The following is a 21,662-nucleotide window of genomic DNA, read 5'->3' as shown; positions in this document are numbered from 1 at the left end:
GAATCAGTGTACCAAGAGCAGGTTGTTGGGCTACTCTTCTCACTGAAATCTAAAAGTAAAACAGTTCTCTCTCTGGTAACATTAATTTATTTTTAAGGAAGTTTGCTTCTCTTGAATGTCTGTGGAGCAGCAAAGTGAAGGTTGAGATCAGGACAATGGCAGCACACAGTGGAGAGAGGCAGGCATTGGTTTGTGACGCACCCCTTCCAAAATCACCAGGCCAAAATAGAGTTTTTCCACAAGATAAATAAATAAATAAATAAATAAAGGGAATTTGACAGGTAATACAAAGTGAAAGCAGACCTTAGATGGTGGGGAAGGATGTGTGTGTGAAAATTGTGTCATTGCAATGAATGTCAGATAAAAAGGGGTCTGTCACAAATCCTCCACTAATCCAATAATGTGAAAACCTCTTGGTATCACTGAGACATAGCACAAGGTAAATTTTTTTTTATTCTTCATAAACCGCTGTAACTATATAGTTAGTCCTAGAAAGACAGTGATTTGGCAAATTTTCCTAATATAAAGGGCATTTGACTCTTAAGATAATCTGTGAATTTTACATATCTAATTTAACACCTGATTCTTTAGACAGTTTGTTTTCTAGTCTCAAAAAGAACCACCTTTCTGCATCTTCTATAGTTGTCAGCTATGTGTTAGAAGTAATCAAACAAGTCCTATTAAAAGAAAAGTTAGTCAATACATTTGAAGCATGGCTTTTTTGCAGTTAATGATATATTCTGTGCAATTTAAGTGGAAGTTAATTTAATTAACTCAACACGGAAGGTATCACTGCACTTTCTTCCCACTGATGTTCTCCCAAAATATTATCTAAAAACAGGGGATGCTCTGTTTATTCTAGAAATTTTAGGGGGGGAGGTTCCCTGCAATACTATGCTATGAACTAAATTAAGATCTGTCAAACCCGTATTTTCCAGAGTTACTATATATGCTTCAGATATACACTGACATTTCTGGCAAAGTGTTTTACTATAAGAGAGGCACAATACTCTAGTGATAAAAATCCAGGATCCTTTCTAAAGCAAATAATTTGCTGTGAAAACACTCTCAGTTAAAAATAAAAAAAATTATGGAAATATGATCAGAATACAAATGTATAACAGAAGCAGCGTTCCATAATCACAGCTGTCTCAAAGTCCAAGCTGGAGGCTAAAAATCTTAATTTCAACTGACTGTTTCTTAATAATGGGTTACCTTCCCATAAAGCATAAAGTCCATCTGCCCCCAGCAGATAAGTTTTGAAGCATTAAAATAGATAAAAATCTAACATTTTCTTTTTTGCATTGAATATGTGAATTCTAGCATGCTATAATGTGAGAATTCCAACATATGACCATTATGGCATAATATCTCATTGCTCAGCTTGTCATTACTTCACTTGTAATTCTTATGTTAATTATGTTCATAATTACTATAAACAGATGTGGTAGAAATTCATGTGACCTTTTACTGCAGAATGCATTTCTCACTCCTTTCACTTTATTTTAGCACATATATGAAACCAAATTAAAGAAAAAGCAATTTTGATATGCTGTGTATGTACCTATTTAAAATTAAACATGAATTTTTCTCATATTGTTCAGTCAGAGGATCTTCTCTATGCCAATGCAATGAAATGAGAATTAAATGTAAAGTCTGTCCTAATATATATATATATATATATGCTCAAACCCTGTGATTAAAATGAATATTTCTACTAAATTGAGCTAAACCCGTAACTGAAGCCTAGAATATAAATGGAGTGTTGCATCTTTATTCAGTACCTTTGTTAATGCAGCAGTATTCTGCTTCACAACTACAAGTACATTACAGACATATAGCAATTTATTTTACTCACAACCCAACCATCACCCTCTGTACATAAACCACATTTACAATAAAATCACTATGGATTTCATTAGCAGAAAGCCTACTCGAATTTCATTTCTTTGCCCCTAATCTATAATTAGTGTGGATAGACAGGTGCAAACCCTTCTCTTATACAGATGGCTACTGGAAATGGTGCAAAGTAGCTCCTTCTGTTTAAACAACACACAGATAACCTGCTCTGCTCTTATCACTTACAATTACCTCCATTATACTGAACTAATGTTTACTTTAATAACATGTCCACTGTTCTCTAAACACTATTTGGAAACTTTTATATCAATGGTAGAAAAAAATGAAGATGTAAGTCAATGTCTTTTAGATTAATCATTTTGTTTTGAAATCAAGTTCCTCTCTTTAAGGATAACTCTTATTTAATTTTTCATTTGGTTTTACACCTGCTGGTCATTTTGTTTAACATGCAAAATCATGAGAGCTTTTTTTCTGAGGGCTTTATGCTTCCATATATTAAGCTAGACTAAGCCAGTATCAAGTAAACAAGAGCGGAATAGTTATAGTTTTAAAACATGTCTTTAAACTGTAACATTTAATGTAAACAGTGCAAGAAGGATTATGTTAAAGTTTAGTTTTGAAATTTATATAGTGTTGGTTGAACATTTAATCTCCCTAAACCATTCATTTTATCAGATTTGTGCATATAAAAGAAGATTAAGAAATTTCAAAGGCTGTTCTTTTAAAAATTAGTTTACACTTTTTAATACTGATACTGTTTTCAGTGCTAGTGCTTGTTTAAACTCTTACAAATATCTTTAGCTAGTTACTAATTAAAGGCTATGGGAAACATATAGGACATTGCTAACTATACATCTACAAGTTTTTGAATGAGCCAGATTTAAAAGGAATTCCCTCTACATGCCTTTAACCAAACCATGAGAATAATCTTTACACAACAGCAAGTACATGTGTTATTTCAGTTGATAAACTGTATGCAGAGATCAAGAAGCCTTAAGTTCCTACAAAACAAAGAAAAAGCTTTTAAAAAATAAAATAAAATTGTGACGCCCCCCCAATCCCCCAAAGCAACCTACTAATATCTTTTTTAAGTTAGCTAAAGATTTAACAGTAATGGACTGTAGCCAGTGGATTTGAAAGGTGAAAATGACAATTGTAACTGCCTCCCCCCTCATCCCCACTACAGATACTGCAGATGCCTGTTTTTCCAAAGTGCTTGGCTATGAGGAGCTGTGCAATCTGCATAGAACCTCAGCGAAGCAGGCTTTGCATTCAGTGCCTGTCAGCTGAAGTTCAGTTCAGAGAAGTGAGAAACAGGATTTGACAGGGAAGAATGTGTGGAGCTGACTAGCCATTGACTGACCAGCACTCCAGGTGGAGCTTCCCCCCCATAAACAATACTTTTAGCATCAAACTCCATGTACGCACAGGCATACACAGAGCTAAGTATATACAGATGAGACACAGTGCGATGACTTTGGCAAAAATTTGAGTCAACATTAAAGTGGTCAAAAATGGCAGAAACCAATGTTTTGCTTTAAAAAGATTCTGGAAAGAATTTAAAAGCTTGAAGCCTTTGAAGAAAAACAACTTGTGTAGCAGTTGCCAGCATACAGTGACCTAACATTGCTGTCTGCATTCCATTACAAACAGAATGTTTCTTGTCTATTAGACCATTCTAATAGTTTAGAAACAAAGTAGTGTTAGGTATTATTGCAAGCATTAAAGCTAAGCTCCATAAGGAGCACTGCTGTTTTAAATACTCCTTGTCTGGTTTCAGCTTGCCAGATATTGACTTTTTTTTTTTACTTGTCCATTGTATAATTGAACTTTATATTGTGATGAGGAAAAAAACCTGATGCATGAACCAGAGTAACAATGATTACATTACAGGCTCAAACCTGATAAGCTGATCAGAAAAGTTCTCAATAATCAAATAAGATAGCTGCCTAATTAAAAGGCTTAATAGTGAGACTGCAAGATAGGTCATATAAATAATGTAGCTTATTATACAATAGGATGTTTATACTGTAAGCCATTTTCAGATAATTTTTCATAGTATTTTTTAAGTGGGAACCCCAGAAATACCTGGTGCTAAAAACAGAACATATAAACAAGGCAGCTGAACTTTAATAGTCACTCAAGCTCAAGGAAATTCCCCGATCATATTGGATTTCCTAAGGAAATCAGCCCGGAACAGACTGAATGAGTTTTCAGACTTCCACTGAAAAGGTCAAGCATCAGCTTTAACAACCATTAGAAACCAGTTTCAACATTACTCTGTTATCCAGATTCACTAAAACTGTTAATGCCAAGCCAGGTCAGAAGATCGGGATAATAGAATTAAAAGCTACAAAAGTCTAAAAATGTCTCTCAGCTAGGTTAGGATAAACTTCTTGTCTCAAACTGTTTTTATTAATCATAACAAAACCACTTATTTAAACTTTCCACTGCATTCTGTCAGGATGTGGACCTGGAGGAGAAGCGGATTATTCCTGCATACAGAAGTATTCAGAAAACGACATTAACCTCAAACTCTAACATTTTTTTTACAAATACAATAATAATGTTTCTAGCTATATATGAAAAGAAAAGATTTTTTTAAAATTCCTTCAAAATTTGTGCAGGTGTTAAAATAAGTTTGAAAAAAGTCAAAACAGATTGAAGTTAGTCCAAAAATGGAAAAAAATATATCCTACTTTGGCCAGCAGCTCAGACCACCATCAGTGGATAAATCAATTTGCAGCAGCTGTGGACAGCCATTTAAGTCTGGGGCCTGAACAGATTAATTAGGGGAAGGGATGTTAAAAGTTAAAGGGGTCAGAGTTACATTAAGTACATGAATTTTTGCTGGAGCAAACCCCTTGTACTACATTCCAAGACTCAGAAAACATCCTCTTGGTTAGTCAAGGGTATGCCTGTAGCCTAATATTTCATAAGCCATCTTCATTTTAAATATTTTTGCAGAAGATACAGTTTTTTCAGGTAGATTACTTTTAGGAGTATATACCTAGCTTCACCCAAATATGTAGATCATGCCAAACTAGTAGTGATGTTTTGCATCACATTGTGTCTTTACTCTTAAGATATTAATAGGAGATTGAGTAATATGCAGAGGTATACCACTGTGTATTATGTACACATACTATTAAATATGTGCCATAACTTTAAAGTCCGTATACAACCAGAACAAATACAGTGTTTTCAATTTTGTTATTTTTACAATAGGAAACTTGGCTAGTTTTTTATGGAAGATTTGTTACTTTGTACTGTTTTACCAGAACCCCACACTTAAATGACTTATGTACACAATCTGCATCTTTAGCCCTACATGAGAAGGATGAACTGGATAGAATAATAGGTCTTTTCCATATCTACATTTTATGATTCTATACAATTCAGACAGCAGATGTAAATGGACAATCTCTGGGATTTTAGCATACCCTTCATCAGCCAAGAAGATGGTATGATGCTGATCCTTGACAGGGTTGCTCAACACTAGTAATAACCCTTCGTGTTCTTCATATGATTCTAAAGCACTGAATGTTGATACTTCTTCGCCATTTAATCTGGCGATGTTCACCGCTGCCGCAAATCGATTCATCCAGCGATAATGACTGGGACTCCGGACTAAAAATAGCTAGGGAGGAACTTTTTGGTGGGGGCGTATGAAGATGTTTTAATCTCTTTATCTTCTCCCTCCCCTTGTTGAAACTTCCAAGTTTAGAAGTAACGTAATCCTCTTTTTTGATGGAAAACATTTCAGTATGTATCACTGTATCCCCCTTTGTTTCTTTATAAAATTCGGAATGACAGGAAGGTACAGTTTGTATGCATACATTTCACTGTCAATTACCGTATAATAATAGAGTCGCCTCATCGGGGATGCCACCGTTAAGGTTGCAAGGCCCTTTCCAGACTAAACCATGTTTTGGACCCCTTAAAACTTTGTCATTAGCGAAGGGACTCGAACGCACCAAAAGTCAAAGGCTCATCTAACAGATTCGGATCTGAGTTCTGCATTCTTTGATCTCCCCGCTTGAAAGCTAAATAATGAATTACTGGAATCAAACCTTTTGAATCAGATTCAAGATTATCAGAGTAAAACTGTGTTTCAACTTTAGAAATGCAACACAGAATGCTGCCGCATCGTTTTAGGAAGCGGATATATTTTCAAGCTTGCAAGGCAGTTCAGTGTGCGCTGCCTGAAATATTTCTTACAAAACAGCCAGTAGTGATATTGCCAACACTACATAATCCTACTATTGTAGCGGGGGGGGGGGGGGGGGGAGAAATGACCCGAAATATTTCAGGCATTCCAGATCACACTGGCTAGCGCTGTGATCTTGCAAGAAAAAAGCAGATTCTAAAAAGAGACAAACACTACGGCACGGAAAGGGACAATGAAACTTGCTTGAAATGATAATTTCCCTGCAAAACTGGGTGTTTTTTGCCTGCACTCTGAAGAGTTATTAGTACAGAATTGTGCGCGGGGCTGTTGGTTTGTATGTGCGTGCAATTCTAACCCTGCAGCGTCGCTCCGAGTGGATTAGTTACAGCCGAGAGCCCCTTAGTTAGACCGATCCTAAAACGAGTCCTACATGGGAGAGGAAAAGAACGGGGAGTCCCACTGCCTACCCCCACCCCGTGATCCGGGCCCGGGGCTGCACGCCCCTTCTCGGTACTTACACTGAAAAGGACCGGAGAGTCCCACCATTCGCCACAGGCTGTGAGCTGAAAATAAAAGTTCCCGTCCTCCTTGGGGGAGAGCCGCCAGCCCAGGCTGCTGGAGGGCAGAGGGGGTGGGAGCGGGGAATGCAGTGCAGTGCAATGCAGCTTCCCTTCCAGTCCAGCTGATCCACGTCCACAAAAAGTCAAAACGAGCCGAAAGGGAACTCCAGCCGCTTTTCAAAGGGGGAGCAGTGCGAGAGAGACGACTGGGTCCAGGGGAAAGGAGCAAGAACCACAAATAAAACAAAGTAGATAATGAACGCCCAGGTCCCCTTCTGTTGCTGCTGCAGACAAATGTGATCTGGAGTATAGGGAACTGCTACTGTCAGTGGTGGTGTCTCTGTCTGTCTCTCTCTAAGAAGGCGATGCATAGATTTGCAGGACTGCCTTGTGTCTGCCTTGAAAGAGAAGCTCCATGCAACGTCTGTGCAGATCCGAACGCAGAAAGACTCCGCTGTGTCTGTGTCTCTCCCTCTGCTAACAGCCACCTCTAAAGTCAAGCAGCATACTGCAAGCAGCCGGCCTGGCTCTGCTACCCAGGTACAGGGGGGGAGGGCTTAAAGCAGTGGGAGGTGATAGAGGTAGGAGACATCTGTGTCGTGAGGAGGTTAGTGAGGGTCAAGTATATGTTAACAATAGGCAAGCACAGTCCCTCTTGGGCAGTCTGCCTACTCTTTCTTTCTTTCTCTCTCTTTTACTGGGTGGACATGTAACTTGCTCCCTAATGATGCCTTCCCAAGGCTGCCTGCTTTAAGAGTCCAGACTGCCCTGCAGTAACCCAAGACAAACACTTTCCCTAGCCATCTGGAGAGCTCCTGGCTTCTCTGCCTGTATCTCATCACTGTCTGAAGAGACAGCACTGCCAGAAATCAAGCCACTCTCAGATCTACTCTCTAATCCCCTTCTGTTAGCTGATTTTCAGTCAGACTATTTGCTTTCACATTAGTTAATAGCCTTAGAGAAAACAATTATCATTTTCTTTTTCCCTTTGTTTTTCACTCCAGAAAGAGTACAGTATTGAGGAAGGCCTCTTTCTCTTTTTAAGAAATATATGGTCTTTCATGTCTTGCAAAACCTATGTGCAATTTCAAACAGGGATTCTAGATTCTTCCAAGGGTTAAACCATAATCATAACCAACTCAGCAGTGAAAATGAATTACAATATTCTACAATTAAGCAATACTAGAATATTAAAAAAAACATGAAGGTCAAATGTTGGATAAACATTTAAAAGAGCATGTATGAATTTGATGATGAATAAAATACTCTTTTTTAATTTTCTGGGAAACAATATTACAATATGACTCAAACTACAAAATACTCATTTTTTATATCAATTTGACATTATTTGATGTACAGTATTATTCCTACTGCATCTGCACCTGTGGCCTGAATCAATACAACAAAGACATGTCCATGAAAAACACATCTTCTTAAGTAAAAAAATCCATGCAATTACTAGATAGGCTGATTTCAGGTTTCAGAGTAGCAGCCGTGTTAGTCTGTATTTGCAAAAAGAAAAGCAGTAGTTGTGGCACCTTAGAGACTAACAAATTTATTTGAGCATAAGCTTTCATGAGCTACAGCTCACTTCATCTGATGCATTCAGTGGAAAATACAGTGGGGAGATTTATATACATAGAGAACATGAAACAATGGGTGTTACCATACACACTGTAAAGAGAGTGATCACTTAAGGTGAGCTATTACCAGCAGGAGAGTGGGGGGTGGGACCTTTTGTAGTGATAATCAAGGTAGGCCATTTCCAGCAGTTGACAAGAACATGTGAGGAACAGTGGGGGGTTGAATAAACATGGGGAAATAGTTTTACTTTGTGTAATGACCCATCCACTCCCAGTCTCTATTCAAGCCTAAGTTAATTGTATCCAGTTTGCAAATTAATTCCAATTCAGCAGTCTCTGGTTGGAGTCTGTTTTTGAAGTTTTTTTGTTGAAGAATTGCAACTTTTAGGTCTGTAATCCAGTGACCAAAGAGATTGAAGTGTTCTCCAACTGGTTTTTGAATGTTATAATTCTTGACGTCTGATTTGTGTCCATTTATTCTTTTACGTAGAGACTGTCCAGTTTGACCAATGTACATGGCAGAGGGGCATTGCTGGCACATGATGGCATATACCACATTGGTAGATGTGCAGGTGAACCAGCCTCTGATAGTGTGGCTGAGACTGTTTTGCAATGTGTTTAAATTAGAATTGTTAAATTAAATTAGACTATTTGGAAGTTTTATTTAACATCTCCAAAATCTCTAATGTTAAGAAAATGTGTTATAACACCTGACAGAACACTTTGCCAATATACAATATTTATTCCCATGTGCAGGGAATACTTACACACATGCTTAACTTTAAGCATATAATTAGACCCATTGAAGTAAATTGAACTGTTCACATGCTTAAAATTAAGCATGTGCATGTCTCCAGGATTGAAGACTATGATTATTATTAGTTTGCTTCTGTGATTAGCTTTTAACATTCCATAGGTTTATAAAATATGTTTATGTTTATAGTCTAGAGAAATCTGCCCTCTCCACTGATATAAAGAGGCCATGGAACTTAATGGGCAGCTTGGTATTTGCTAAAATGGGTTCAAATTCTACCTTGTTTACACCCTGTTGTAGTCAGTTGAGTTTCATGGAGCATAAATCAGGGTAGATCTTTCTCATTGTGATTTCAATTTACAAAAAAACTGAATTGTAAAAATCTAGCATTGTTTTCTAAGTTAAAATGATAATTTATTACAAACATTCCCTTCAAGTCAAAGATATTTGTAGACTTTCCCAGCAATAGTCTTTACATTTTAAATACAATCTAAAAGTAGAAAAATATTACACAGTGTATATTAACATTATCTGGCGAAAACAATACTTTTTCTCCTATCTCTACCAGCGACACAGTTAGCAATCTTGGTGCAAATGACTTAACATTTCCAGACCTCGTGTTCCCATTTGTAAACAGTGGAGAATATTTACACATATTACCACCATTTAAAAAGTCAAAACTAAAGAGTATTGAATATTAGGGAGACAAGGTGATGAGGTAATATCTTTTATTGGACCAACTTCTGTTGGTGAAAGAGACAAGCTTTTGAACTTACACAGACCTGAAGAAGACAAGCTCCATGTAAGCTCAAAAGCTTGTCTCTTTCACCAACAGCAGGTGGTCCAATAAAAGATATTACCTTACCCACCTTGACTGACACAGCTACAACAACACAGCAAACAAGTTATTGCATAGTATTTCTCAGTACTTAGATGGGGGAAAGCCTGCTGACATACCAGAGTGTGAGAAATGGTAACTTCTTAACAATGACCTCTGTGCTTTCCTCAGAGTTGTGTTGTGAGAGTTAATCAATGTGCTTCTGAGATAAGAGTCTGCAAGTGTAAAGTATTATTATAATACTACAAAGCTAATGAGTGAAGTATGGTCTCTTCCCTACTATTATTGTCAAAACTTTTTCTTTTTATGCACACTGCAGAAAGAAGGTACATTTTGTGACACTGGAAGGATAAACATTTTATTTGAAAATTATTTAAGATTTCAAAAATATTGGATCTTTTTTCATAGTAAGCCCTGACTCTGCAAACACTTAAACAGGTGAATAACTTTACACACAGGAGATTTTTGCTACATGTTACGGTGCAAATGGCATGATTCAGCTATGTGTATTACCATGTGATATTACATGAGAGAAAAGTATAGTTGCACATGGAAATCAAACTGTGAAATATCTCACTAGGCCTTAGGAGTATGACCAATTTTTGGTCATACATAAAATGATCATATGCTTACAGCTGAAATATGGTGTACTTTTTTAAAGAAGTGTAGTTATCTTGCATGCAGTGTACAGCAGCACTGAAATGCTCAGTGTCAATGATATGTCAATGCACATTTCATCTGTCTATGCAGCTATCTATTGCTATCTAAAAATATAGATAGATATTTTCCTTCTCACAATTGTCACCTCCCTTCAAATCTATTTAATATTAGTTAACTTCTGTTTACTATCCAAGTATTTAACAATTATTTTAGCCAAATACAGTTAATTTAAAAACCAAAATGTTAAGACAGTTGTGTGCTGTAACATGTATTTTCTACCATACATAAATTAAGTTTATAATAGGCATACATTTTTGGTGAATTTGTTTCTTCATTGCAGTACACTCTACTTCAAAAGGGGCTCAGTTTAGCTGCCACTTAAGTGCACTGGAATTTTGACATTCATTTCAATGTGAGTAGAATTGGGCCCAGAGTGTATGTATCATGGGTTACTCGAGTTGGTATGACAAGTACTCATTTTGATTGAGTATCATAGTAAATGTTCTAGTCAGAACATTAAGCTAGACTTGATAGCTTTAACTTATGAACCTTTCCCTTCATCACATTTTTCAAATTTTCCTCTAATTTACAAGTGTATTTTATATGTTAGGGTAGGCCACACTTCATTTTCATTTCATTCAGTTCTAGCACCTTTTGTAGATCAGATATTATAGAGAAAGGGAGATGGCTATATTATTTTCAATAACATTTATATATACTTTCTTTGGAAAATCCTATACAATCTCTCTAGAATATGAACCAAGTCCTGCCCTAGCTACTGCATGGAAATGAGACAGACATTGTCTGGTACATCCTGTGCTACACAGATCTTGCCAGCTAGGCCAGGATTCCACCAAGAGAGCTGAGGCAAAGAAATGCACCAACTGGCTAAGAGGCAGTTCTGCAGAAGAGGACCTGGGGATTACAGTGGACAAGAAACTGGATATGAGTCCTATTGGCCTGCATTAGTAGGAGCATTGCCAGCAGATTGAGGGAAGTGAATATTTCCCTCTATTCAGCACTGGTGAGGCCACATCTGGAGTATTGTGTCGAGTTTTGGGCCCCCCACTACAGAAAAGATGTGGACAAATTGGAGACAGTCCAGCGGAGGGTAACGAAAATGATTAGGGGGCTAAGGCACATGATTTATGAGGAGAGGCTGAGGGAACTGGGCTTATTTAGTCTGCAGAAGAGAAGAATGAGGGGGGATTTGATAGCAGCCTTCAATTATCTGAAGTGGGGTTCCAAAGAGGATGGAGCTTGGCTGTTCTCAGTGGTGGCAGATGACAGAACAAGGCGCAATGGTGTCAAGTTGCAGTGGGAGAGGTCTAGGTTGGATATTAGGAAAAACTATTTCACTAGGAGGGTGGTGAAACACTGGAATGGGTTCCGTAGGGAGGTGGTGGAATTTCCATCCTTAGAGGTTTTTAAGGTCAGGCTTGACAAAGCCCTGGCCGGGATGATTTAGTTGGGGTTGGTCCTGCTTTGAGCAGGGGGTTGGACTAGGTGACTTCCTGAGGTCTCTTCCAACCATAATCTTCTATGAACTACTGAATGCACTGCTTTTACACTGAGCAGGGATAAAATGCCCTCTAACCAGGGCTTACCGATAACAGCAGAAGATGTGCACCGGCTGGATCGACACCCTCCCCCCAATCTGCAAAGCATGCCCACTTGTTCATGCTGCAAAGGTTGATGTTAACTGGACATCTCTCTATTCAGATCTTTACTATTTTCTTCTGAGGGTGCCTGAAACATGTTAGGCAAATTCCAAACAGAAAGAAGACACAGTACCTACATTCAGAAGTTTATAAGTTCCACTGACATACATTTTTACACCCTTCTTCTTGCTCAGCAGATTTTTAGCCGTATGTGTGTGTTGTAGTGAATTCCATTTTTTACTCGGATACTAACTAGAATATGTATATTGGACCATTTGTACCATCTTTGTTAGCCTCTTAGCAATATTAATAAACTTAAGAACATAAGAATGGCTACAGTGGGTCAGATCAATGGTTCATCTAGCCCAGTATCCGGTCTTCCGATAGTGACCAGTGCCAGATGCTTCAGAGAGAATGAACCAAACTGGGCAATTTTGAATGATCCATCCCCTGTCACCCAGTCCCAGTTTCTAGCAGTTGGAGATTTAGGGACACCTGGAGCATGGGACTGTGTCCCTGACCTTCTTGGCTAACAGCTTTCTTTTATATAGAGCATTTCATGATGAAGGTCTCCAAAGTGCTTTGTTGACTATGTATTCACAGCATCAAAGAAATGCAGCCACCTCTGGTTGACAACTAGCACACAACACAACAGTGTCGGGTGGGCATATGTTAGCTAAGACCGCAAAGGCAAATCTTAGGTGTTGTCGGTCACGTTTTGTGCATGATGGTTTTGTGACATTGTTAACTTGTTTTCTGTAAAATATGGCTGAGCTAAACAAATCTATATTATTTAAGAATTTTAATGAGGGAACAGGCTACTGATTAAAGACGCAATATTAGAGAGAAAAAATGATATGAAAACTTGCTGTTTACACCAATAAAAAAATATCCTTTTTATTTTCATCCATTTTATATGTGTTTTATTTATATACATTCATTTTTGGTAGAAATATTTTCCTACTTTATTAGAAAGAAAACCCAAAGTAGATCATAATATAAAGCTGGAATACAACTTCTCCTCAAACAAATGTGAAAACAACAAAATTGAAATAATAAATTTTGTTTCCATCAATGACAAAGAGCAGGAAACATTTTGCAGTTGAGGTTCCTAGAAGCAATAAGTGCTATATTAACTGCCACATAACACACATACACTTTCACACAGGATACCTTGTGTAATGGGAAAACCGTTGCCCTGACACACACATGCATATAGTTCCTTAACTTCCCCACCTGCTGGGCAGCCACCTGCAATAAACAATAGTGGCTTATTATGAGACAGTAATAAAATAAGCAGTCACAAAGCTGTTTACCTAAACGAGACTAGAAGCCCCTCAAACGCTGAGCTGCAGGGAAGGGAATTATTGCCTAGTTGGCAAAGGGGTGCGCTTTCTTGTGACAACCTGTGAAGGCCAACAATAACACCTCTAGAGCATTTGTATTCTAAATATGCCTACTGTTTAAGTATATACACCAGCCATCTGTAATATATGTAGCTGAGTACAGCTACTGTAAAGTAATGAATCCAAGGTGTGCGATCTGTTCCAGGTTTTCCTTTGTATATACGCAACCTCCCAGTACTAGATTTGCTAGAAAGTATAGAGACATTTTGTGTATGCAAAGGTAACAGCATAACCCTCTTATCTACTGCAATGACATGTTGACAGTACATTATTCCAGTTACACATAAGTTTACATTGGGAATATAACTCTGTACTTCGCCGCTGGCTGTTACCGACCAACACCCTGTCCATACTTGCTTGTAGAAAATCTGGCTCATTTAGATATCATAAGTGATGTCCTTTTTTGGTATATCAAAATTCCCCTTTTCCAGCTATAAATAAAAACAAATTGGCCTAGCTGGGAACTCTATTAATAACATGAATTTGGTGTGATGTAATTGAAACCATACTTTCCATCCTCCCCAAGCTACTGATTCTTTTAGCATTACCCTAAATAAATATTTTAATTGCATTTCTCTATATAACTTCTTTTAAAATAGAATAGTTCTTAATGATAGTTTTCATTCAAGTGATTACTTTGCCACATTCAGAGACATATGTATTTCCAGCTCTTTCAATCTATTTCCATAAATATTCCAGCAACCCCCTGGAGCTTGTTGGTATTCCAGTTTCCTTAAAATTGTTCCTATAACTTCAGATTAATTTGCTTGTTATAACTATTTATAAACAATCAGGATTAGATATTTTCTTGTACAGGTATAGTACTTGCAAGTGTTTTAGAAAAACACTTTAAAGAAATTCATGGGTTTTTTTTAAAAAAGGTCATATAATAGGACCAACTGTGCACATCTTAACCTGGGGAACATACGTTTAACATAAACTCAGTTATTTTATTTAAAAAATACAGTTAAGTATTGTAGTACTTATATACAGATGTTTTAACGTTTCAGACCACAGAGTGGAAAACTCAGCTAGATAATGGAGTCTGATACCACTCCATTTATTGGACTTATGTTTTAAAGTATGGTTTATTTTTAGAATGAAACTTGTGGAATCCAGTTTGCCCAGCAATAGTAATTTGAAGATCAATAGCAACTTAAAATGTTCTCCCATATGCACATCATTACTGGGAGGATGCTTGTGTACATTAGTCACTTATTACTTCTGGTCTCAGACAAACAGAAAAGTAGAAGTAATAAAGAATGAATGTCCTACAGAAGACAGAATGATTTTTTCCCTTTACTGTCTGTGATTGTAGGCCTTGTTTGGTTACTGGGAGAAAAGCTATGAATTAAAAACAATTCTAATGAGAGTTCGGAAGATAGGTGATATAAGTAAAGCACAATACAGAAATATCTGGAAGAGCACATCAGTTTGATAGACACCATTTATGAAATGAAAATAAAATAAACAAATACTCACTTTAATGTTGTTCAATTTACTAAAATCTTTAAATTTTAAGAGTAGGGTGACAAAATGAACTTGTCTAAGAGAAGGTAATTTAACAGGGCTCATGCATTCTATGGGTTACAAATAGAGATAAATTCTGCCACTCCTTACTAAAATTGAGTAACAAATTTCTCTGTGAGTATTTCTGCTGTAGTCAGTTGGAACTACTCTCAGAGTAAGGGACTACTGAATGTGAGAAAGGGTGTTAAAATCTGCTTCAACCCAAAAAAGAATCCATTGTTCGTCTACAAGGAGGCCCTGATCCCATTGAAATCAGTGTTATGGGATTTTGGCCATTGATTTTAGTGGAGCAAGATCACACCTAGAAAATCCACAGGCTTTCTTGCTAAAATATTCACTATTTCCACATAATGTCTTAGTTCATTGCTCTTTCCGTTCTGTACAGTCACTTACCTTTTAGTCATGATTAAAATAATAAGAGTAATACATTTTGCATTTATGTCCTGCAAGTCATAAATAAGAGAAGTCAAATAAATGAGGCATTTTAAAAGGGTTCAGAAGTGGAAACTATATTTTGTCTTCATGAGATGAATACATCAAAACATAGAAAAGGTTAGCTGCCTACCTAGACTTCATGCTTGCTCTCTTGTCACTTTATTAAATTAGTATTAACTGTGTCACTAAGTTATTCCAGGGTGTCAGTAGAAGATGAGTACTGAGCTGTCCTGACCACTCCGTAGGAAGCACACTGAGTTGCAGTGTGAAAGATCCAGGTGTATAGCAGACACTGATACTCTCACTTTTCAAGCTTCTTAAAAGGGCATTTTACACTGCGACTACTGCATATGCAAGGAACCCTTCTTATCCTTTTTATCTGTCTGGATGCTTTTAGGGCTTCCATCACTCTTGTGCATCTCGTATCTGTTATTGTGAGGCCTGTGTGAAGAAGGAACTTATTATCTCCATTTTACAGAACTAAGGCATAGAGTTCCTAAAAGCCTGCTACTCCTGCTCCCATTGATTTCAATAGCGGAAGATCAGGCCTTAAGTGACTTGCCTGAGGTCACAAACAAAGTTTGTAAGGCCAAATCTAATGGAAGTTAGGAGCATACGAATGTGAGTCTCAGAGCCTAGAATTGAGCATGTCTCCTGAGTCCCAGGCCACAAGACCATCTTTCCTCCACACCACAGATCTGCTTCTGTGTGTATTCAGAAGAATCAGATCTGCTTACTTCACTGACAAAAATGAGTGTGAAATGCTTTTCACTTCTGGAAGCACAATAGCTCCTGAAGTGCGGAAAGAAAGCAGTGTCTGGACTAGAGTTACATAAGAACATAAGAAGGGCCATACTACATCAGATCAAAGGTCCATCTAGCCCAGTATCCTGTCTTCCAACAGTGGCTAATGCCAGGTGCCCCAGAGGGAATGAACAGAACAGGAAATCATCAAGTGATCCATCCTCTGTCGCCCATTCCCAGTTTCTGGTAAACAGAGGCAAGGGACACCATCCCTGTCCAGCGACCAATGGGATACAAAAAAACAGGACATTAAGGATGTTCCTAAGCCCATAAAATTGGACAGCAGTGTACTGAGCACCCTTACAGACTTCTTAAGACAGCTACCTCAAAAAAGGATGATCCTGGGAAAACCTGGACAGGTCAGAACCCTACAGTGGTCCCACCATTTCACAGAATACAGCAAACATGCCCTTGTGTATTTCCACCTCAGCAAGCTGGTGTGGAGGTTGCAGTGTTAGAGAAGGGAGGAAGGGAAGCCATAGCCCTACCCATTTTGGGAGTGAAGCTAGATTTGTGGAAACTTTGCTCCAGAACTGCAGTTGTGCTTGCACAGGGGCTCTAGGCTGGGAAAGCTGACGATTCCTTGCATGTGCTCATACTATCCTGTTCAGGGCTGTACCCATCTAATCTAGCCCATACTCTATGGGGTACAGCACAATCCTACAGTGGAAGGGGTTGGACTAGATGATGAATGATAAAGATCTTTTCTATCTCTGTGAAAAGAAAATTTGGATAACCCTTATAATGCAGAAGAGGAAGCTCATTATGGAAGTTTAGGAGGGAATCTCAAATCAGTGCACAGATGTGGCCAAAACCCTGCATCACTGGAAGAAATCAAACCTCTTGACATGTATTGTTGGTGAAGATCAGGCAAAGCTGTGAAGTAATTTCTACAGTGATTGTAGAAAGCAGCATGCTTTTTATGCAGTTTTAATGGGCTGAAGGGGCAGTATTCAATTCTGGATCCAGATAGAATGAATCAGGCCTATTATTTGCTTCAGATTGGTTAGCAATGAAGGCTGACAACATTCTCACCAAAAATGGTGGATATTTCATTGTCAGCTGATTTTGAGCATTTTCTGCCATTTTATGCTGAAATTCCTATTCTATTCTCTAGCTTAGGATCTGAGTTGGAACCAAAACTTTAGAAAGAATTCAAATGCAATTCAGATTTGAAGTCTGGTGGCATTGGTTGGTTTGTTTTTGTGTGCATTTAGCAATCAAATGTTTTGTCTTCCTCATAATGTTTTTGCTTTTCTCTTTTTATATTTCATTGTTTTACATGAAAAGAAGGACAGTTTTAGTTTACATTGGCCACATGACAATGGTAAAAAAGCACAGAAGGAGTCACTCTTCTCATACTGAAGAAGGAACGTTGTTAAAGTAAGGAAACAAATATTATACATAAAGTTACTCTGCTCTCTCTCTCTCTCTCCAAAGTTCCTGTCTAGAATCTGCCCAGTTTCACTTGCATGGCTTCTTCTTACAGTTTTGAAGAAACACCACACATACCCTCACAACCTCCATTTCTTTCTTTGGTGTATAAACAATTTTTAACAAAAATTGATATTTAATAACAAATTGTAAGTCTGGCTGAGTCCCAGGCGTGTGGAAGGTTTTATTTCAAAGGTGAAGACTCCCGTTCAGCAGATTTAGGATTCTTCAACAAGAGTAGCTCTGTACTTGGATCAGTGTCAGTTACCTAGGCTCTCAGGGTGCAGTTATGGACAATGAAAACAGCAGGTATTGTCTAATATTTCTTCCTCATCCAGCTTTATCAGGACTGAATCTCCTATTTTAAGCTTGAGTAAGCTTTGGGATACATGCCAACAATTAAAGGAGAAAGCCTGAGAATTCTTAGATTTAGCATCTCTCAGCTCCCATCCTTTAAGCAGAGCCACTTAGAATGGAGATTTACCTCTAAGGCTGGCAGAGTTGTTCTGATCTGTTGACCCATAAGCAGTTGAGCTGGACTTACTTCAGTGACTGAACTGGGGGTTGCCTTATAGCTCAGTCAAGCTAATGTGATTGTTTTGCTGCTGTTATAGAAATCTCTTAGCAGTATGTCCTGCTCTCTACACTTCCCTTGTGGGTGATGAGGACTGGAAGTAATATGTAGGAAATTGTACCGTATCCCAAGCTAGAAAACTGTGGCTTGCCAGCAATGAATTTCCTATGGAATGTCAAATTGAGAAAAGATGTTTTAAGTTTCCTATGACTCACTGAGTTGTGGATCAAGTGAAAAGTAAGATTACTATATATCTGGAGGAAAAAAGCAGTAGCTATCAGCTAGATATGTCTCTTTTCTTCAGATAGGACTGGGAGCTGCAGCTAGCGAGAGATGTCAAGAGTAACAAGAAGGGTTTCTTCAGGTATGTTGGCAACAAGGAGAAAGCCAAGGAAAGTGTGGGCCCCTTAATGAGTGAGGGAGGCAACCTAGTGACAGAGGATGTGGAAAAAGCTAATGTACTCAATGCTTTTTTTGCCTCTGTCTTCACTAACAAGGTCAGCTCCCAGACTGCTGCGCTGGGCATCACAACATGGGGAATAGATGGCCAGCCCTCTGTGGAGAAAGAAGTGGTTAGGGACTATTTAGAAAAGCTGGATGTGCACAAGTCCATGGGGCCGGACGAGTTGCATCCAAGAGTGCTAAAGGAACTGGCGGCTGTGATTGCAGAGCCATTGGCCATTATCTTTGAAAACTCGTGGCGAACGGGAGAAGTCCCGGATGACTAAAAAAAGGCTAATGTAGTGCCCATCTTTAAAAAAGGGAAGAAGGAGGATCCTGGGAACTACAGGCCAGTCAGCCTCACTTCAGTCCCCGGAAAAATCATGGAGCAGGTCCTCAAAGAATCAATCCTGAAGCACTTACATGAGAGGAAAGTGATCAGGAACAGTCAGCATGGATTCACCAAGGGAAGGTCATGCCTGACTAATCTAATCACCTTCTATGATGAGATTACTGGTTCTGTGGATGAAGGGAAAGCAGTGGATGTATTGTTTCTTGACTTTAGCAAAGCTTTTGACACGGTCTCCCACAGTATTCTTGTCAGCAAGTTAAAGAAGTACGGGCTGGATAAGGTGGGTAGAAAGTTGGCTAGATTGTCGGGTTCAACGCGTAGTGATCAATGGCTCCATGTCTAGTTGGCAGCTGGTGTCAAGTGGAGTGCCCCAGGGGTCGGTCCTGGGGCCGGTTTTGTTCAATATCTTCATAAATGCTCTGGAGGATGGTGTGGATTGCACTCTCAGCAAATTTGCGGATGATACTAAACTGGGAGGAGTGGTAGATATGCTGGAGGGCAGGGATAGGATACAGAGGGACCTAGACAAATTGGAGGATTGGGCCAAAAGAAATCTGATGAGGTTCAATAAGGATAAGTGCAGGGTCCTGCACTTAGGATGGAAGAACCCAATGCACAGCTACAGACTAGGGACTGAATGGCTAGGCAACAGTTCTGCGGAAAAGGACCTAGGGGTGATAGTGGACGAGAAGCTGGATATGAGTCAGCAGTGTGCCCTTGTTGCCAAGGCCAATGGCATTTTGGGATGTATAAGTAGGGGCATAGCGAGCAGATCGAGGAACGTGATCGTCCCCCTCTATTCGACATTGGTGAGGCCTCATCTGGAGTACTGTGTCCCGTTTTGGGCCCTACACTACAAGAAGGATGTGGATAAATTGGAAAGAGTCCAGCGAAGGGCAACAAAAATGATTAGGGGTCTGGAACACATGACTTATGAGGAGAGGCTGAGGGAACTGGGATTGTTTAGTCTGCAGAAGAGAAGAATGAGGGGGGATTTGATAGCTGCTTTCAACTACCTGAGAGGTGGTTCCAGAGAGGATGGTTCTAGACTATTCTCAGTGGTAAAAGAGGACAGGACAAGGAGTAATGGTCTCAAGTTGCAGTGGGGGAGGTTTAGGTTGGATATTAGGAAAAACTTTTTCACTAGGAGGGTGGTGAAACACTGGAATGCATTGCCTAGGGAGGTGGTGGAATCTCCTTCCTTAGAAGTTTTTAAGGTCAGGCTTGACAAAGCCCTGGCTGGGATGATTTAATTGAGGATTGGTCCTGCTTTTGAGCAGGGGGTTGGACTAGATGACCTCCTGAGGTCCCTTCCAACCCTGATATTCTATGATTCTATGGTGCTGTTTTTTTAACCCAGGTCTACTGGATAATTTTGTGTGTATCAGAGGTTCTTTGAATTGTGTCTTTCTGGTCATTACAGGAGACACCACTTTGTGGTTTTGGACCTATGTGAGGCCACCACACTGATATTCAGGGTCATTCCCTGTATGTAGTAAGCTCCTGCTGCTTCATATATTTTTCTTAATATGTAATCTTGGAAGGACAGTGGGACTATGATACAATTACCAAAGACAATTAGGTCTTCAGTTTTAGAGAACTCCCCTATAGCATCTGCGATGCATAGAAGTCATGTGTGCTAGATGTGGGTCCCATGTTATGTGACTGGGCCAACAATGTTTTATAAACTCACATTAAGTTTGCAGTTGCATATCAATTCTAATTTATATGGTGAGACTGGCATGCCACTCAAAATGGCACACACATGTGCTTCTATCTTGATCATGTGAGTTGATCTCAATGGTGAGTAGGGAGGACTACTCAAAAAGATATCACCCAACACTAAGAACTTCCTTGGTGCATACTGCAGCAGGTTTATAGCTCTTTGTTTATATCTCTGCTGTTTGAGGGTTACCCTGACTAGGTCTTTACTTTTTGAGATATATCTGGTGCCAAATGGGAGATGATAAAAGTGTTATCCTCTGAATGGTGTTATAAAAATTGTCATATCAGCACTGTCAAGGTGGAGTGGAACTTGTTAGAATCCATTAGCTGCATCTAATGAGGAGAATATTGCTGTACCAAATAATTTAGAGATTAGATATTCCCTAGTAAAATGCCCCCTCCCAAGCCAGTGGTCCCAGTGCCTGGCCAAGCCACCTCACTCCCCCGCCAGACCCCCGAGCCTGCCACTTGCTCGCAGTGTCCCTTCTCACTCCCCCACCCCCAAGAAGAAGCGACGCGGTAAGCAGCATGGACTTTGGGGGGAGTGCGAGGAGGAGTGCAGGTAGGCAGGTGGCAGCAGGCGGTTGGGGGGGGGCATCAGGGAAGAGGCAGGGTCACCATGGCCCAGGTGTCCTTCAGGGGTAGCTGCGCCAGGGAAGGCTTAGCCTTCCCTGGCGTATTATACCCGCCACCCATGCCCATTGGGAAGTTTTGCCAGTACACAGTGGGGCAGAAACAAGTTGTGCAGGGGTGACTAGGAGCAAGGGATCAAGTTCCCAGCATGCAACTGTCTTCATCTCAAAATGTCATCCAGAGCACATAATTTTCATGCCTTTTTAAAAATCCCACAAACCCATGAGGCCTTCCTCACTGT

The 21,662-nt window shown here is 39.2% G+C and overlaps 2 protein-coding genes across 3 annotated transcripts in view; one reads left to right on the top strand and one right to left on the bottom strand.

The window, feature by feature from the left end:
- Positions 1–7,128, bottom strand: part of RUNX1T1 (RUNX1 partner transcriptional co-repressor 1) — a 148,134-nt gene extending 141,006 nt beyond the window's left edge. Inside the window, exon 1 of one of the 2 annotated variants that reach the window (XM_073330592.2) lies at positions 6,550–7,128. In XM_073330592.2, coding sequence (XP_073186693.1) covers positions 6,550–6,577 — 28 coding nt within the window. In that variant the 5' untranslated portion in view covers positions 6,578–7,128. The remainder of the gene's footprint in view (positions 1–6,549) is intronic. The other variant, XM_073330591.1, reaches the window with a different exon arrangement.
- Positions 1–21,662, top strand: part of SLC26A7 (solute carrier family 26 member 7) — a 795,743-nt gene that overhangs the window by 508,288 nt on the left and 265,793 nt on the right. The gene's annotated exons all lie outside the window — the stretch shown is intronic.

This window comes from Lepidochelys kempii, chromosome 2, assembly GCF_965140285.1.
Source record: "Lepidochelys kempii isolate rLepKem1 chromosome 2, rLepKem1.hap1, whole genome shotgun sequence".
Classification (NCBI taxonomy): Eukaryota; Metazoa; Chordata; order Testudines; family Cheloniidae; genus Lepidochelys; species Lepidochelys kempii.
Note: the sequence above shows the minus strand (reverse complement) of the source record. Positions and strands in the feature narration are given on the sequence as shown.